The sequence below is a fragment of the Exserohilum turcica genome (assembly GCF_000359705.1).
Source record: "Exserohilum turcica Et28A unplaced genomic scaffold SETTUscaffold_9, whole genome shotgun sequence".
NCBI lineage: Eukaryota > Fungi > Ascomycota > Dothideomycetes > Pleosporales > Pleosporaceae > Exserohilum > Exserohilum turcicum.
Window position 1 is genome coordinate 2083122 of NW_007360310.1, and position 12312 is coordinate 2095433.

The 12312-nt window shown below is 46.6% G+C and overlaps 3 protein-coding genes across 3 annotated transcripts; 2 read left to right on the forward strand and 1 right to left on the reverse strand.

Moving 5' to 3' along the window:
* Positions 1-3097: 3097 nt before the first annotated feature.
* SETTUDRAFT_100816 (uncharacterized protein) lies at positions 3098-4207 on the forward strand (the record flags this gene model as incomplete). The annotated part of the gene is made up of 1 exon (XM_008033510.1): positions 3098-4207. One exon carries the CDS (start codon positions 3098-3100, stop codon positions 4205-4207), a length of 1110 nt encoding a protein of 369 aa, XP_008031701.1.
* Positions 4208-4363: 156 nt separating this feature from the next.
* Positions 4364-6348, reverse strand: SETTUDRAFT_158138 (uncharacterized protein; the record flags this gene model as incomplete). The annotated part of the gene is made up of 3 exons (XM_008033511.1): positions 4364-5954; positions 6006-6058; positions 6106-6348. 3 exons carry the CDS (start codon positions 6346-6348, stop codon positions 4364-4366), a joined length of 1887 nt encoding a protein of 628 aa, XP_008031702.1.
* A 601-nt stretch (positions 6349-6949) lies between these two features.
* On the forward strand, positions 6950-11914 carry SETTUDRAFT_24717 (uncharacterized protein; the record flags this gene model as incomplete). The annotated part of the gene is made up of 2 exons (XM_008033039.1): positions 6950-9352; positions 11807-11914. The coding sequence occupies 2 exons, from the start codon at positions 6950-6952 to the stop codon at positions 11912-11914; spliced, it is 2511 nt and encodes an 836-aa protein (XP_008031230.1).
* Between the last annotated feature and the right edge of the window lie 398 nt (positions 11915-12312).

Below are 12312 nucleotides of genomic sequence, written 5' to 3' on the forward strand. Positions count from 1 at the left end.
TTGTACCTAGAACGGCCTCTGGCCAAAGTCTTACATAGTCACTGACTGCAGATAGACTCTAATGGAATAATAATAATAATAATAATCTTAATGATTTCCATCTACTCTGCAGAATGGTAGTGCGCTATGATGAACGCGCTATGGTTTTACTTTCATAAGAGATGATTGAATATAAATTTCACTCTGAGTTTTTACTGAGGTGTTAAACTGAGTTTAAGGATATAGAATATAGTGGCATCAAAGCTAGTAAGATTTTATCCTTAGATTACGCGAGATATATGAATTACCGAACTGCTGTATCCATGTGTGTCAAACTTACAGATTACAGCTAAGATATCGTTTGCCGTTTTATTGACCTCTTCCAACCCTGCATCAACATGGTACCTAACATATATCATTACCATGAGTTGTTTTCTAACTGAAGGTAATATGAATGGGATACTTATACCGTAAATTTACTTGGTTTTATCCGCGTTCTTGATACGGAAATAGTCGTTTCGCTGCGCCTTTTCTACTAATCATAAGAGATGGTCGATTTTCATACTTCAACACTATACGCGAATGTATTATGGACGCTAATCACGGGTATATTAGTGCCTCTATATAGCAATGTTTTATTGCAAAATTGTGTTAGATAAAGAAAGTGTTTACAGTACTGGCCCTTGAGCCTTTCCTCTACTCGCCTATTAACACCGTGTAGAATCGCAGGTTTGGGGGGACTGATTACAGATTCGCCTGTTGGAGAGGTCAGAATTGGAGGTCTCGAGGTCATTGTTGGTTTAGCTTTTTACTATGGAACTGTGAGTGTTCGATCAGTGGAAGGAAGAGAAATACATCTCTTAATTCTAGATAACACTATGACTAGTTCAAGCCTATTGCATCTTGCACGGTCCTATTTAGCAGATGCGAAATTGAGTGTGCAATTGGGTGGCTGAAGAGATAGCCATGGCGCTGAGTTTGGGATATCTCTGGTATCCTGGTTTTGATTGACATTGTTATCCAGCAGAATTATGTATTCTAGGAATGGAGACTTCGTGGCGCTTTATAGTAATCACAGGTTGTAAATTGTCACAGCCTCAGCTACAGACTATATCAAGTTTTGGTCGTGTTGTATGTAGCGTTATTGAAGTGGAGTGTACGATTGTCAAGTTTGCTCAAGCTGTTGCTCTCAAGATAGATGCTACGCTATCTCGACCAGAAACTTCTCTGGCTTGCAGCTTGTACCATCATGGAATAGCCGAACAAAGCAGATCTAAAGCGCATCAATCCCGGAAAAAGCTACACTGCATGTGCACATAAGGTGCGTCAATGTTGTCGAGGCCCGAACGGACCGATGTTCTCATGACGTCTACGCGTTGTGTCCAATCAGGAGAGCGATAACGGCCGCTAAACCTCGCGTATAAATGCGTTTCCAGGCACTGCGTCAGTTCTAACCGCTTGGATAATAGCAGGATTTCCCAACTAAGCATGATAGACGTGAAAATTGCGATCTTGGGACACAATCCGAAGCGGGGGCCTGCAAATGTGCTTCCCCGTAATGGCTCAAATCTTAGGATCTGGTGGAAGAGTATTCGAAGATGCATCCGCCGTAAAGTCTTACCACACCAGTCCCTGTGAAAGTGTTGCACTGCCACTGGAGTGACACCAAATCCTGCTTAACATCCTCAAACATCATTCTCCATGGGGATTTAGCATCTTCTCCACATTTTACTCAGCAAAAAAGCACGTTTTGCTCAGCCGGGGGCAGTATAGTATACTGTAGATGCAGGCTAGTCTCTACTCTACCAAATCCACTCCTTTTTGTAAATAACCGCACCCATTGGCCTGACCAGCAACACCATCCTCCCCTTCATGGACACTATCTGAATTTCGGAAGCGAAGCCAGATAGCAAATTCATCATGAGTACTCTTGCGCTCATCGAGGGCTGGCTGACCCCAAAGGCTGTTCTTATCTGGCGAGGTTATATAGCAGCAGATATGGAAACATAGGCTGCTCATCTGATCGGACACAATATAGCTGCAACGAGTACTATACCAGTGCTTTCTTCATTTTGTCCGGATGTTACCTCTTTTAAGAAACATCAATTAGATTTTATTATACTAAGCATATATCCTTTTTGATATACCAGTTAAGTACTTTATTTGCTACCTTAACAATACCATACGTGTACAACTTCTACGTGTAGTATGTACTATAAACGCTCTTAGTTCCTGAAGAGCCCTATCCTACTATTGAATAGTATATATCAATACACTCTGAGAACAAATCAATTATTGTTATATTTCATATATGCTTCAGATACCAAAGCTCTATAGTTCGCAATATCAAAAGGGGGAAGCTCGTACGTTGATACATTTGTATATACATGATTCGCAGAAATCCCCCGAGAACCAGCTCAAATGCTTCTTACCTCGTCATGTGTCACAACCGCAACCCCATCTTATTCATATACTCTTATCAAATCCTCCAACTTGACGAATCACGCTTCCTAACCTCCCTTCCAGCAACTCTAACCGTATTTCCCAAAATCTGCTAATCCACATGCAGTGCGTGCACCGGGTATGAATCCTTTTCCACGACGCTAGCCACCCGTCAAGTCGTCATTACTATCTTTCTAGTATCCAATACTTCTAAAGACTCAGCGGTACAACACGGCTACAACAGGTTAGTATAGTATTTTCGCACCGAGACAGCGCGGATAGCATCGGGAGTTAATCGGTGAATTGATTTCGCGAGCGGACGTGCACGGCATTACGGATACCGAGCATGGGTGTGGCAGGTTTGCGAATAAATCTGCCGATTGGGACAGTTGGCTGCTAACGCTGGGGATAAGCGGAGAGCCGGTGAATAAGGATGATATTTGGTATGGAGGATAGGGAAATGATGCATAGGATAAGGTGATGTTGCGTTTCGGGGCGTTGCGTTGATCACGGCGGTGAAATGTGGGGAAGGTATGAAACCGAGGATTGATTTATAGGTTGGGTGGTGCTTCTTGTGTAGGGTTCGTTGGTTCAGCTTGGATGATTCTACAAGCATATAACTTTCAACGTATTTATTTCTTCTGAGTTACTTCGTCACACAAACTGCATTGCTAACATGCCGTGCCGTCCTGGTATCTCGTCTATGTCGCTAGGCCGGTCCTACGCTGGTCATAGCCTGAAACATAAACTTTCCATGGCTGCAAAGCATGGAATAGAAGGTATTGAGCTCTTCTACGAAGATCTGGTTGACTACTCTGGTTCCGACTCTCCCTCTGCTCTTATCGCAGGCGCTGCCACACTCCGGGATCTTTGCTCATCTTTAGGGCTTGAAATTATATGTCTCCAGCCTTTCATGCACTACGAGGGCTTGCTGGACAGGAAACTGCATGAAGAGAGAATCCAAGAGATGAAGCTGTGGATGAAGCTAGCCAAGGTGCTTCAAACGGACATCATTCAAGTTCCTTCGTCCTTCCTTCCAGCAGATCAGGTCTCTTCCGACACAGATCTCATTGTCAGCGACCTCAAGGAAATCGCAGATCTCGGACTCCAACAGTCTCCGGTGATCCGGTTTGTGTACGAAAGTTTGTGTTGGGGTACGCGTGTGAACAAATGGGAAACATGCTGGGATATCGTGTCGCGGGTCGATCGATCGAACTTTGGCATCTGCCTCGACAGCTTCAACATTCTCGGGAGGATATATGCAGATCCCAATTCAGAAACTGGAAAAGCCCAAGGCGCAGCAAAAGAGGTCTGCGATTCCTTACAACGGCTGGTCGAGCAGATCAAGCCACATAGGGAAAAGATCTTCTTCATTCAGATTGTCGATGCAGAACGGCTAAAGCGGCCCCTTGTACCCGGCCATGAATTTTACAATGCCGATCAGCCAGCACGCATGTCATGGAGCAGAAACTGCAGACTCTTCTATGGTGAAAGCACACGTGGGGCGTACTTGCCGGTCAGAGATGTTGCGTACGCCATCGTTAGAGAAATTGGCTATGATGGATGGGTTAGTATGGAGCTATTCAATCGAGTGATGAACAACACAGATCATGCGGTTGTCGAAGAGTTGGCGGAGCGTGCAGCAGTATCTTGGAGGAGATTTCAACAGGACTTGGGGCTCCTTGAGGGTGTGGAGCCTGGTTCACTGGAGCCTACAAATATATGGGATAAGAAAGGACAAGAAACCAGGAGCGTGGTCCAGGAGACCGAAATTGCACGTCTCTAGTGCATAAGCCGTTTCTTTACGTCTTTCCATATGATACCAGTGCTGATAGCGTAGTTTGTAAATAACCAGTCTTCATCAAAACTGGGTTTCCTCGCACCTGTGTGTCTCAAGCCGGTTCTTATGACGGGGCAATATTTCTTTCAAAAGCCTTGAGGTTCAGATATCTTGACCGATCTCGTACAATGTGGTAAAGGGGAGTTGCGATGGATTCTGGTCATCATCCTGAGCTGGGTGCGGAGCTGTCGACATGAATTGAGTGCGATCTGTTGCCAATAGATCGGCCATGCTTATCTCTGCTGAAAATCCCAGATTTTCCATGAACTGAGGCTGATGCTGTAGCTTCTTTGCTCCATGTTCTGAAGCAAAGTCGTCAAGAAAGTTTCCCATATCTCCCGAGATCAGAGCGTTATAAGGATCGTGGGGTTCCGGTATCAAAACATTCATGGCGAAGTCAAACGGGTTGAATGGGGGTTGGTTATCGCCTTCTTGTGCGTTGTTCATTGCAGGCAAAAGGCCATCTACATGCATTGAAGACCCAGATGGTCGCTGATACCCTTCGATGAAAGGCTCACCCGTATTCATAATGAATGATGCGGGGGAAGCTTGCATTGTCCTGGAAAAATTGTGTGGTACGTCTCCTTGTGGGCCTTGGGCTCCTCGAGCTCTTGTAGACGCGTCTTCTGGTCTCCCGAATGACGGATCAAGACTGATAAAAAGATCACGCATTTTGGCGTATGCTATGTGATCAAGAACCAGACTTGAGACGCTCTTTTTGATGCTTCTAAGCAGGCAAAAGACTATGGCAGGCAATCTTGCCGGGCCGAGTTGGGCATTCATTGTGTTCAGCACATCTAGGGTTTGCTCGAACCAGTTGTGAGAAGGAACAAATGCTAGCGCGGTTACACAGTACGTGAATCGAAGCAATAATGCAGGTGGCGTCATGGGTGTAGAGTCTTTTCGAATATAGTCGAGTTTCTGTGGTAGCGAAGACTTCCATGCCTCCAGCCGGCCAATCATTTCGTGGAGGAAATTTGGGGCGGTTTGAGAGCGGGTAGTGCTTCCCAAGATGTCCACCAATTCGATGAGAGCATTGAATGTACTCAATGATAAGGTCGGCAATGGCGGCTGGTAAACTGATGACAATTTCAGTTGCCCATTCCAAGGTTGCCATTCTTCCATTCCATCCTCTTCTATCTTTCCCATCCGGAATAAATCAGCTTTAATCAGATAAGGACGTAGATTCAGGTGTGAGGATAGTAAAATGTCAAGCAGGAAACAGCCAGATAACATGTTGTTTCGTTGGGTCTTGTTCATATCCGCTGGGTTTGTGATGGTCTGGAATATTCGCAGGGCAGTGCCCACGAGACGCCAGGCAGCACCAAATAATCTTGTACTGATGTTGAAGACGGCAAGATTTAGCAAAGCCTTGACATGATCAAGACTGAACTGTCCCAGTTCGTTGGGGATGAGAAGCCTAGCGACATCGTAAAACCTTGCAGGTGATCCATTTCCTGGGTCAGTGTTGGGGTTGCCAGCGTCAATCTGAAGAGATCCAATTGCAAATATGCTCCACATTTCTGCGTGACTTCCAGAGTTTGGCATGTCGCAAGATAGCTCTAGTCCCTCTTCAGGATACGAGTATGATAACTTGAGCATCTCTAATTTATCCGCAATTGGCAACCAACATTGTGTATATGTACAGTAAGTTTCCAGTAGTTTCCAAGAGTCGGTGGGCAGTTGCATAAGTCTCGAGAGAACCGCGGAGTCTGGCACGCTGGGAAAGAGAAGGTCCGCCAACGGGGGCCTGGGTGTATGTTCTGATACATGACTCGGGGCGCTGATAGATGGAAGCTGTTCATGTTAGCATACATTTTGATACTGTTCTTCTAGCATCTTACCGATTGATGCAATTGAGTTCCAGCTGTTGTCTGATTAAAAGTCGCATCTTCTGTATCAACGTCGCTGTCGTCACTGGGGCTCTGCTGCCTGTCTCCTCTACTTTCTATTGGCTCTCCTGCTAGGGCTTTGGTGAGATCCTGGCAGATCCTGCTCTTGGTCCAACTTTTGTACAATCGATTTGACTCCTTAGTGCCCCGCGCAAGCAGCACCGTGTTCTTCTGGAACAATTGGTTATATACCATTGTCTCGATCTCAGGATTCTTCTGGAAGACAAATGCTAGCGTTGTTTCAAGGCCGCGTATGTATCCAGGTTGCAACCCTCGTTTCTTTGGATTCGAGGTGTATGTGCAGGACCGGTTGTTGTGTACGCATGGCGAGCAAGTGGGTTGGTTGGCATCGCACTTCTCTCTGGCAGTCCTGCATTGGTCGCAAGCTCTGGATACTCGAAATCGCTTTATGGGAACATCTTGTGAGATCAGGCGCCGCTTATCTTGGCTTTGTGAAGACATTAATCGTGTGTTACTTTTTCGCCGTGGAAAGATCAATTAGGTAGGTGTTGCAGCACGACCCCGAATCTTCTCCAAAAGAGAAATCTGGAGCTCAATGTAGAGTCTGGTTAACAGGCATGTTTTGCCTAGACTATAGAGATCCATGCAGTTGACTGAACGATGGTGGGTGGAGAAAGCTGGGGAAGCGTTCCCGGAGCGGGATAAATCTTTATCCCGGAAAAAGCGGATAGAGCGGCTATCACGTGATTTGCACGGACCACATGCGATTCAACTCAATACGATCTTAAACTTGTCCATGCGTTCAGACAAAAACCGGAATCGGGAAATTGAAGCCATGGCCTCTGTGACCATCGGTACCAAACGCTCGATTGCGAAAATCGACACAGAAAGCCAGCCGAGAGATGGATGCGCTTCACTACCAACGCCGTCTCCGCCAGCGTCCAAGCAACGAAGTCTACCCAATTCGGCAAGGTCTACACCGGCACCTCCTCAGCTTGAATTCCGGCGGGTTTTTGATTCGAGGGCATCTATTGTTCTCCTTGGAATGCATGGAACAGGAAAAGCCACGCTGGCCATGATGGCATCTGTAACCTGTCAACGGAGGGTCATTGACATGGAGAGCGTCTTCCACACAGCCACCGGCTTCTCAACAACAGCATATCGAAAACAGTTCGGATCTTCAAATCGAAGTATTTGCCAAGAGGATATACTCCGGGGTGTGCTTCAAAACCACAGTAAAGGCGCCATTATTGTCTGCAATGGAAGCTTTCCTTTGGACAACAAGACCCAGTCCCTATTACGCGAATTCTCAACGTCGCATCCTGTTATTCATATCACACGGGATACTCGCAGCGTTTGTGAATACTTGGAAATCGACGAAGCTAGAGTCCAGGAACTAGTCGCTATCAGCACACCCGTATTCCGACGGTGCTCAAACTACGAATTCTACAACATCTCGGAGACGAATGCGTCGCATCTTTCCGTCGCCCCTGCACAACAGCGCTCTGTACCAGCATTCTTGACACTAAAGAGAGCAGAAAGAACTTTTTTCAAATTTCTGGCTCGCATCCTGTCCCCTAGGGGTACGCATGGGAGCACAGAAAGCAATCGTCCAACACTGGATCCCGGCTACTTTCCCTTATCATATGTCCATTTGGAACTGCGAAACTACACATGTGCTGTGCAAGTCCAACTTTCGGACCTCATTCCAGAAGATGTAGACATTGAGGAACTAGAATTTGGCTGCGACGCATTTGAAATCGTGGTGGAACCCAAACAACTCTGTGCAGACTACGCCGAGGACATTAGCAAGAGCATATCCCGGGTTCGCCGGAGTACTGTCACGCCAATCATCTACCATGTCATGCCCACTTCAACCAAATCGATCTATTCCACAACATCGTATCTAGCTAGCTTATGGCATGGTCTGCGGATGGCACCAGAATTCATAACGGTTGATCTGACCATGGATGAAGAGGTGATACAAGCCATTGTCGCATCCAGAGCCTCAACAAAAGTCATTGGGCATTTGCACGCCGCAATGGACTGGTACGATGTATTTTGGCTCGAAAAATACGACACGGCAATGAGGCTAGGTTGCAGTGTCGCACGCTTCACACGCCCAGCCAACTTCATGGACGACAATGCGGCGATTCAATCGTTCCGAAACACCATCTACGCAAAGTCGCGGAGAATACCAATGATATGCTATAACACTGGCAAGGCCGGACGTCGCTCTGCATGCTTCAATCAGGTTCTTACACCAGTTATTCCGGAGAAATTGAGGAAAAACAAAAACTTCGAAGAAAGGGCACAAGAGAACCCAGAAACATCATGGCTCACCGTGACAGAAGCTACACATATCTTGTACGCTTCATTCACATACGATCCAATGGAATTCTATGTCATAGGTGCAGCAACAGGTTACAGCCTAAGTCCTGCAATGCACAACGCCGCATACCGAGCCTGCGGCATGCCGCACCACTTCGACCGGATCGAAACCAGCCAACTAGACGACAGTATCAAGCAGCTACTCCGACAGCCAAATTTCGGTGGTACAGCGGTGAGCCAGCCCTTCAAAGTTGACGCCCTCGCCCTCACCCACGCGGTAAGCAAACATGCCCGCGCAATCGGCGCAATCAATACTCTCCTCCCCATCCGCCACCTCAACCGAGACGGCACCATCCCAGACGTAGAAAGCTTCGAGCTGTTCCAAGAACGCAGCCAATCGGGCCCCGTCAAAGCTCTCTTTGGCGACAACACAGACTGGATCGGAATCCGATCCTGCATCCGGCGCGGCCTTTCACCCGCAAATGCTGTCCGACCCTCTATCACATCCGCCCTCGTCATTGGTGCAGGCGGCATGGCGCGTGCTGCAATCTACGCCATGCTGCATCTAGGCATCAAAAATATCGCCATTTTCAACCGCACAACCGCACACGCTGAAACGCTTGTTACTTACTTTACGCAGATAGCAGCGAGCCCCGAGGCAGCGACGTTGTTTCCATCCTTTGTACAAGATACACAGCCTACATTCTGTATCCTGCCGTCACGAGACACACCATGGCCAGCTGTCTTCCGTCCCGCCACCATCATCGTATCCTGCATCCCCACGCACTCAGTAAACGGCGAGCCATCGCCTGACTTCACGCTGCCGCTGCACTGGATGCAGTCGCCTTCTGGCGGTGTGGTAATCGAGCTTGCGTACCGCACGCTAAATACGCCGCTGACGAGGCAGGTGCGCGGGGAGGCGTCATCGTTGTGGATTTGTCTTGATGGCTTGGATTTGCTGCCTGAACAAGGTTTTGCGCAGTTTGAGCTTTTTACGGGGAAGAGGGCCCCAAGGAGGATTATGAGAGAGGAGGTGTTGAGATGTTGGACAGATGAGCGGGGGAGGTCTAATCTGGGGATGGTGAGATCAAGGTTGGAGGCTTTGAATGAACAGGAGTCTTGAGGCGGTAGGGAACTTTATGTATAACTGTTTCACTCTTCTTCCTTTACGTATTAGAGCGGCGAACATAACATGAACAGTACAGCGACGTTGTTCGACCTCACCATTCCTAATTTCTACTTGGCCAATACGCATCGACCTTCGAAGTGCGACGTAGCTACAACTCATGCCTAGCGAGGTCGCACATCGAGGTCACTGTTGATGCTGTTATACGCCACAATCTCCTTTGGACTAATATCTCCCCGCGCTATTCTCTCTTTTAATTTATCTATTTCATCACGGTATGTTCCTATGTTATCATTGTGCTCATTCTTAGAGCCTGTTGGTGGAATAATGCTTGGTGGAGGCCTTGACCGCTGTCTAGAAATTGTCTCATGGGATCAGTCAATGTTTGAAGATTGGGTGTACATATTAGGTCACTGACTCCTGCGGGATCTTTCTTCCATCGACTCCGCGGAACAGTTTTTCCGTTGTTTGGCTTCAACTTCACGTGCTAAGACACGCCTTAAAAATCGCATGTGACATAGGTTTAGCGTTATATATTTCGTATGGGTTAGTAGATTGTGCGGTTTTGGTAGGTAGTGGAGAATCCTGTAAGCTCCATGATTGCGAACCACAGAGATTTACATCCTATCAGCTGGCATGGTCGTTGATCTGAATAGGGCATTAAATTGCTCTCCTCCAGTCTCGACATGGACACGTCGCGGAGGCACGCTCTTGCTATCTTCGTTCGGAGCGAATCGTCGTAACTCAAGCTGGTCTGGACCTTGGCCTGCATGTTTCGATCCTTCTTGGGCAGGTGACAGTTGTGCCGTTGGCAATGACACGATTGTCTTGTCCTTAGTGCTTGAAGAATTGGAGTGCTTAGTATGTCTCTAAACGTATGTCGATGAAAGGCTGAGGTGATAAACAGACAAGAGTAGTCTATAGTGGATACATCTAGTAGCGAAATGAGCATAGGTCGGCCGTGGGTAAGACATGTTCACGGCGTCCATCTTTTTTATCAACGATATCTTTCTTGCTAACAGGTTGATCCTTCCATGACTTCGTGTGGCAAGCACCAGCAAGCCAGCTATGCGAATACACATGCCTTTTTGTGGCCTATTCTTACAAGCCACCAATCAAAATAAATGATTAATACAGCCTGATTGCCTAGACAGCCACTTAATACAGTCGCTAACAATATCTGACCCTTATAACTCAATATTATTTAGAATTTTACCAGAATTACTCTTCACGATGCTGGCGCGGACGTGAAGCTCAAATACATTCTGTCCGCCAGCACGACGATTGTGTTGGGAGTAGCTGCGACAGACGCGCCGGTAGAAACTCAAAAGAAACGCAAGTATCCATCGTAACAACCATGAAAGATTTGAAGTTACACTCCGAAGCATTCAAACCCCTCAAGTAAAGCAATGGTGTAACACATCTTGGAGACGACGGAGTGCTGTGCAGCTTGAACCCCGCCTGTCACACCGCCGTCGACTATTTTCAATTCAATGACCGTGAGATTGCCAAGTTCCTCGCATGATAGGACGGGAAGTGTGCTATCTTGCCAGGCCTGTAATGAAGCAATCTGAATGTCTAATTTATACGGCCCCCAAACACCAATATTGTCTTTAGCGACGGCCGCGCAGTAACATCTGATGCTTAGCTATGGGCTATTCCTGACATAATAGTCACGCGCACACTAAATACCATAAATTCCAAGAGTGTCAGGTGCCCAGAACATTGGTCAGGGGACGAGCAGATTGTGTCGAGGGTTATATCTGCAATGAGCATGATGACTGCCATCAGTACAACTATGTGTCATGCATTTGATCGGTACCATCGCTGTGCAACTTTGGCGTGGTGGCACATCATATGGCCGAGCTTCTCGATGATCATCACTTTCTGGCGTGAACCCGAGTGAGTTCTGTACCCACTCATCTTTCTTGCTAGGGGATGAATTCTTCCCGCTGTTACTTGTAAGATTCATTACACCATATCACAATGAAAAATCTCAATCAGATAGAAATTTGAATAGATCCTTGAGGTATAAGTTATTCTAGCCTAATCAAACTCATGATTGAGGTTCAAGTGATCCGGATCTGGATGGTTCCACTCGATCTTTTTCCCTGCCCTAGACGGTGGCGGTGGAGGGGCAGGTATTTTCCAGAATCTAGGCTCAAAGTTTGTGATAAAGAGCTTCATACTAGCACAATCGACAAAGTTTTCCATGTCCGTCATTGACTCAGCAAGGTGCTGTGGCTCACTTGCTATCTCATGCCAATCCTCGATACGCTCAACGTAAAACTCAGCAATGGCATCAAAGTCAAGCAGATCCGCTGCTCCCATCTTTTTGCTTGATGTGTCATCTCGATGACACTATGAAATTTCAGTATTGGTATTAGATTTTGTTAAAATATTGATTAGCTTGACCTTACCTGAACGTAGCCCAAGAGAAGCTGTTCAACTTTCGGATTTCTTGTAAATTTAAAAACATGTGTATTGCGCCAATACTGTGTAAAAAACTCGTTTGAAACATCATGCCTTTTACGGAATGCCACGGTGATTTTTATGATAGTATCATTCAGATCAGGGATACTTAATAATGAAGACATGTTGATATAGAATTTGTTGAAAGAATTTGTAGATCTAAGGATGCTTATTCACGGCATAATGATATATAGTAGGTAGAAGAGTCTCAGTGATTTTAGACAGAATTCTTTTTCCGGGTAGAAGTAGAAGTAACGTCGCAAGCACTG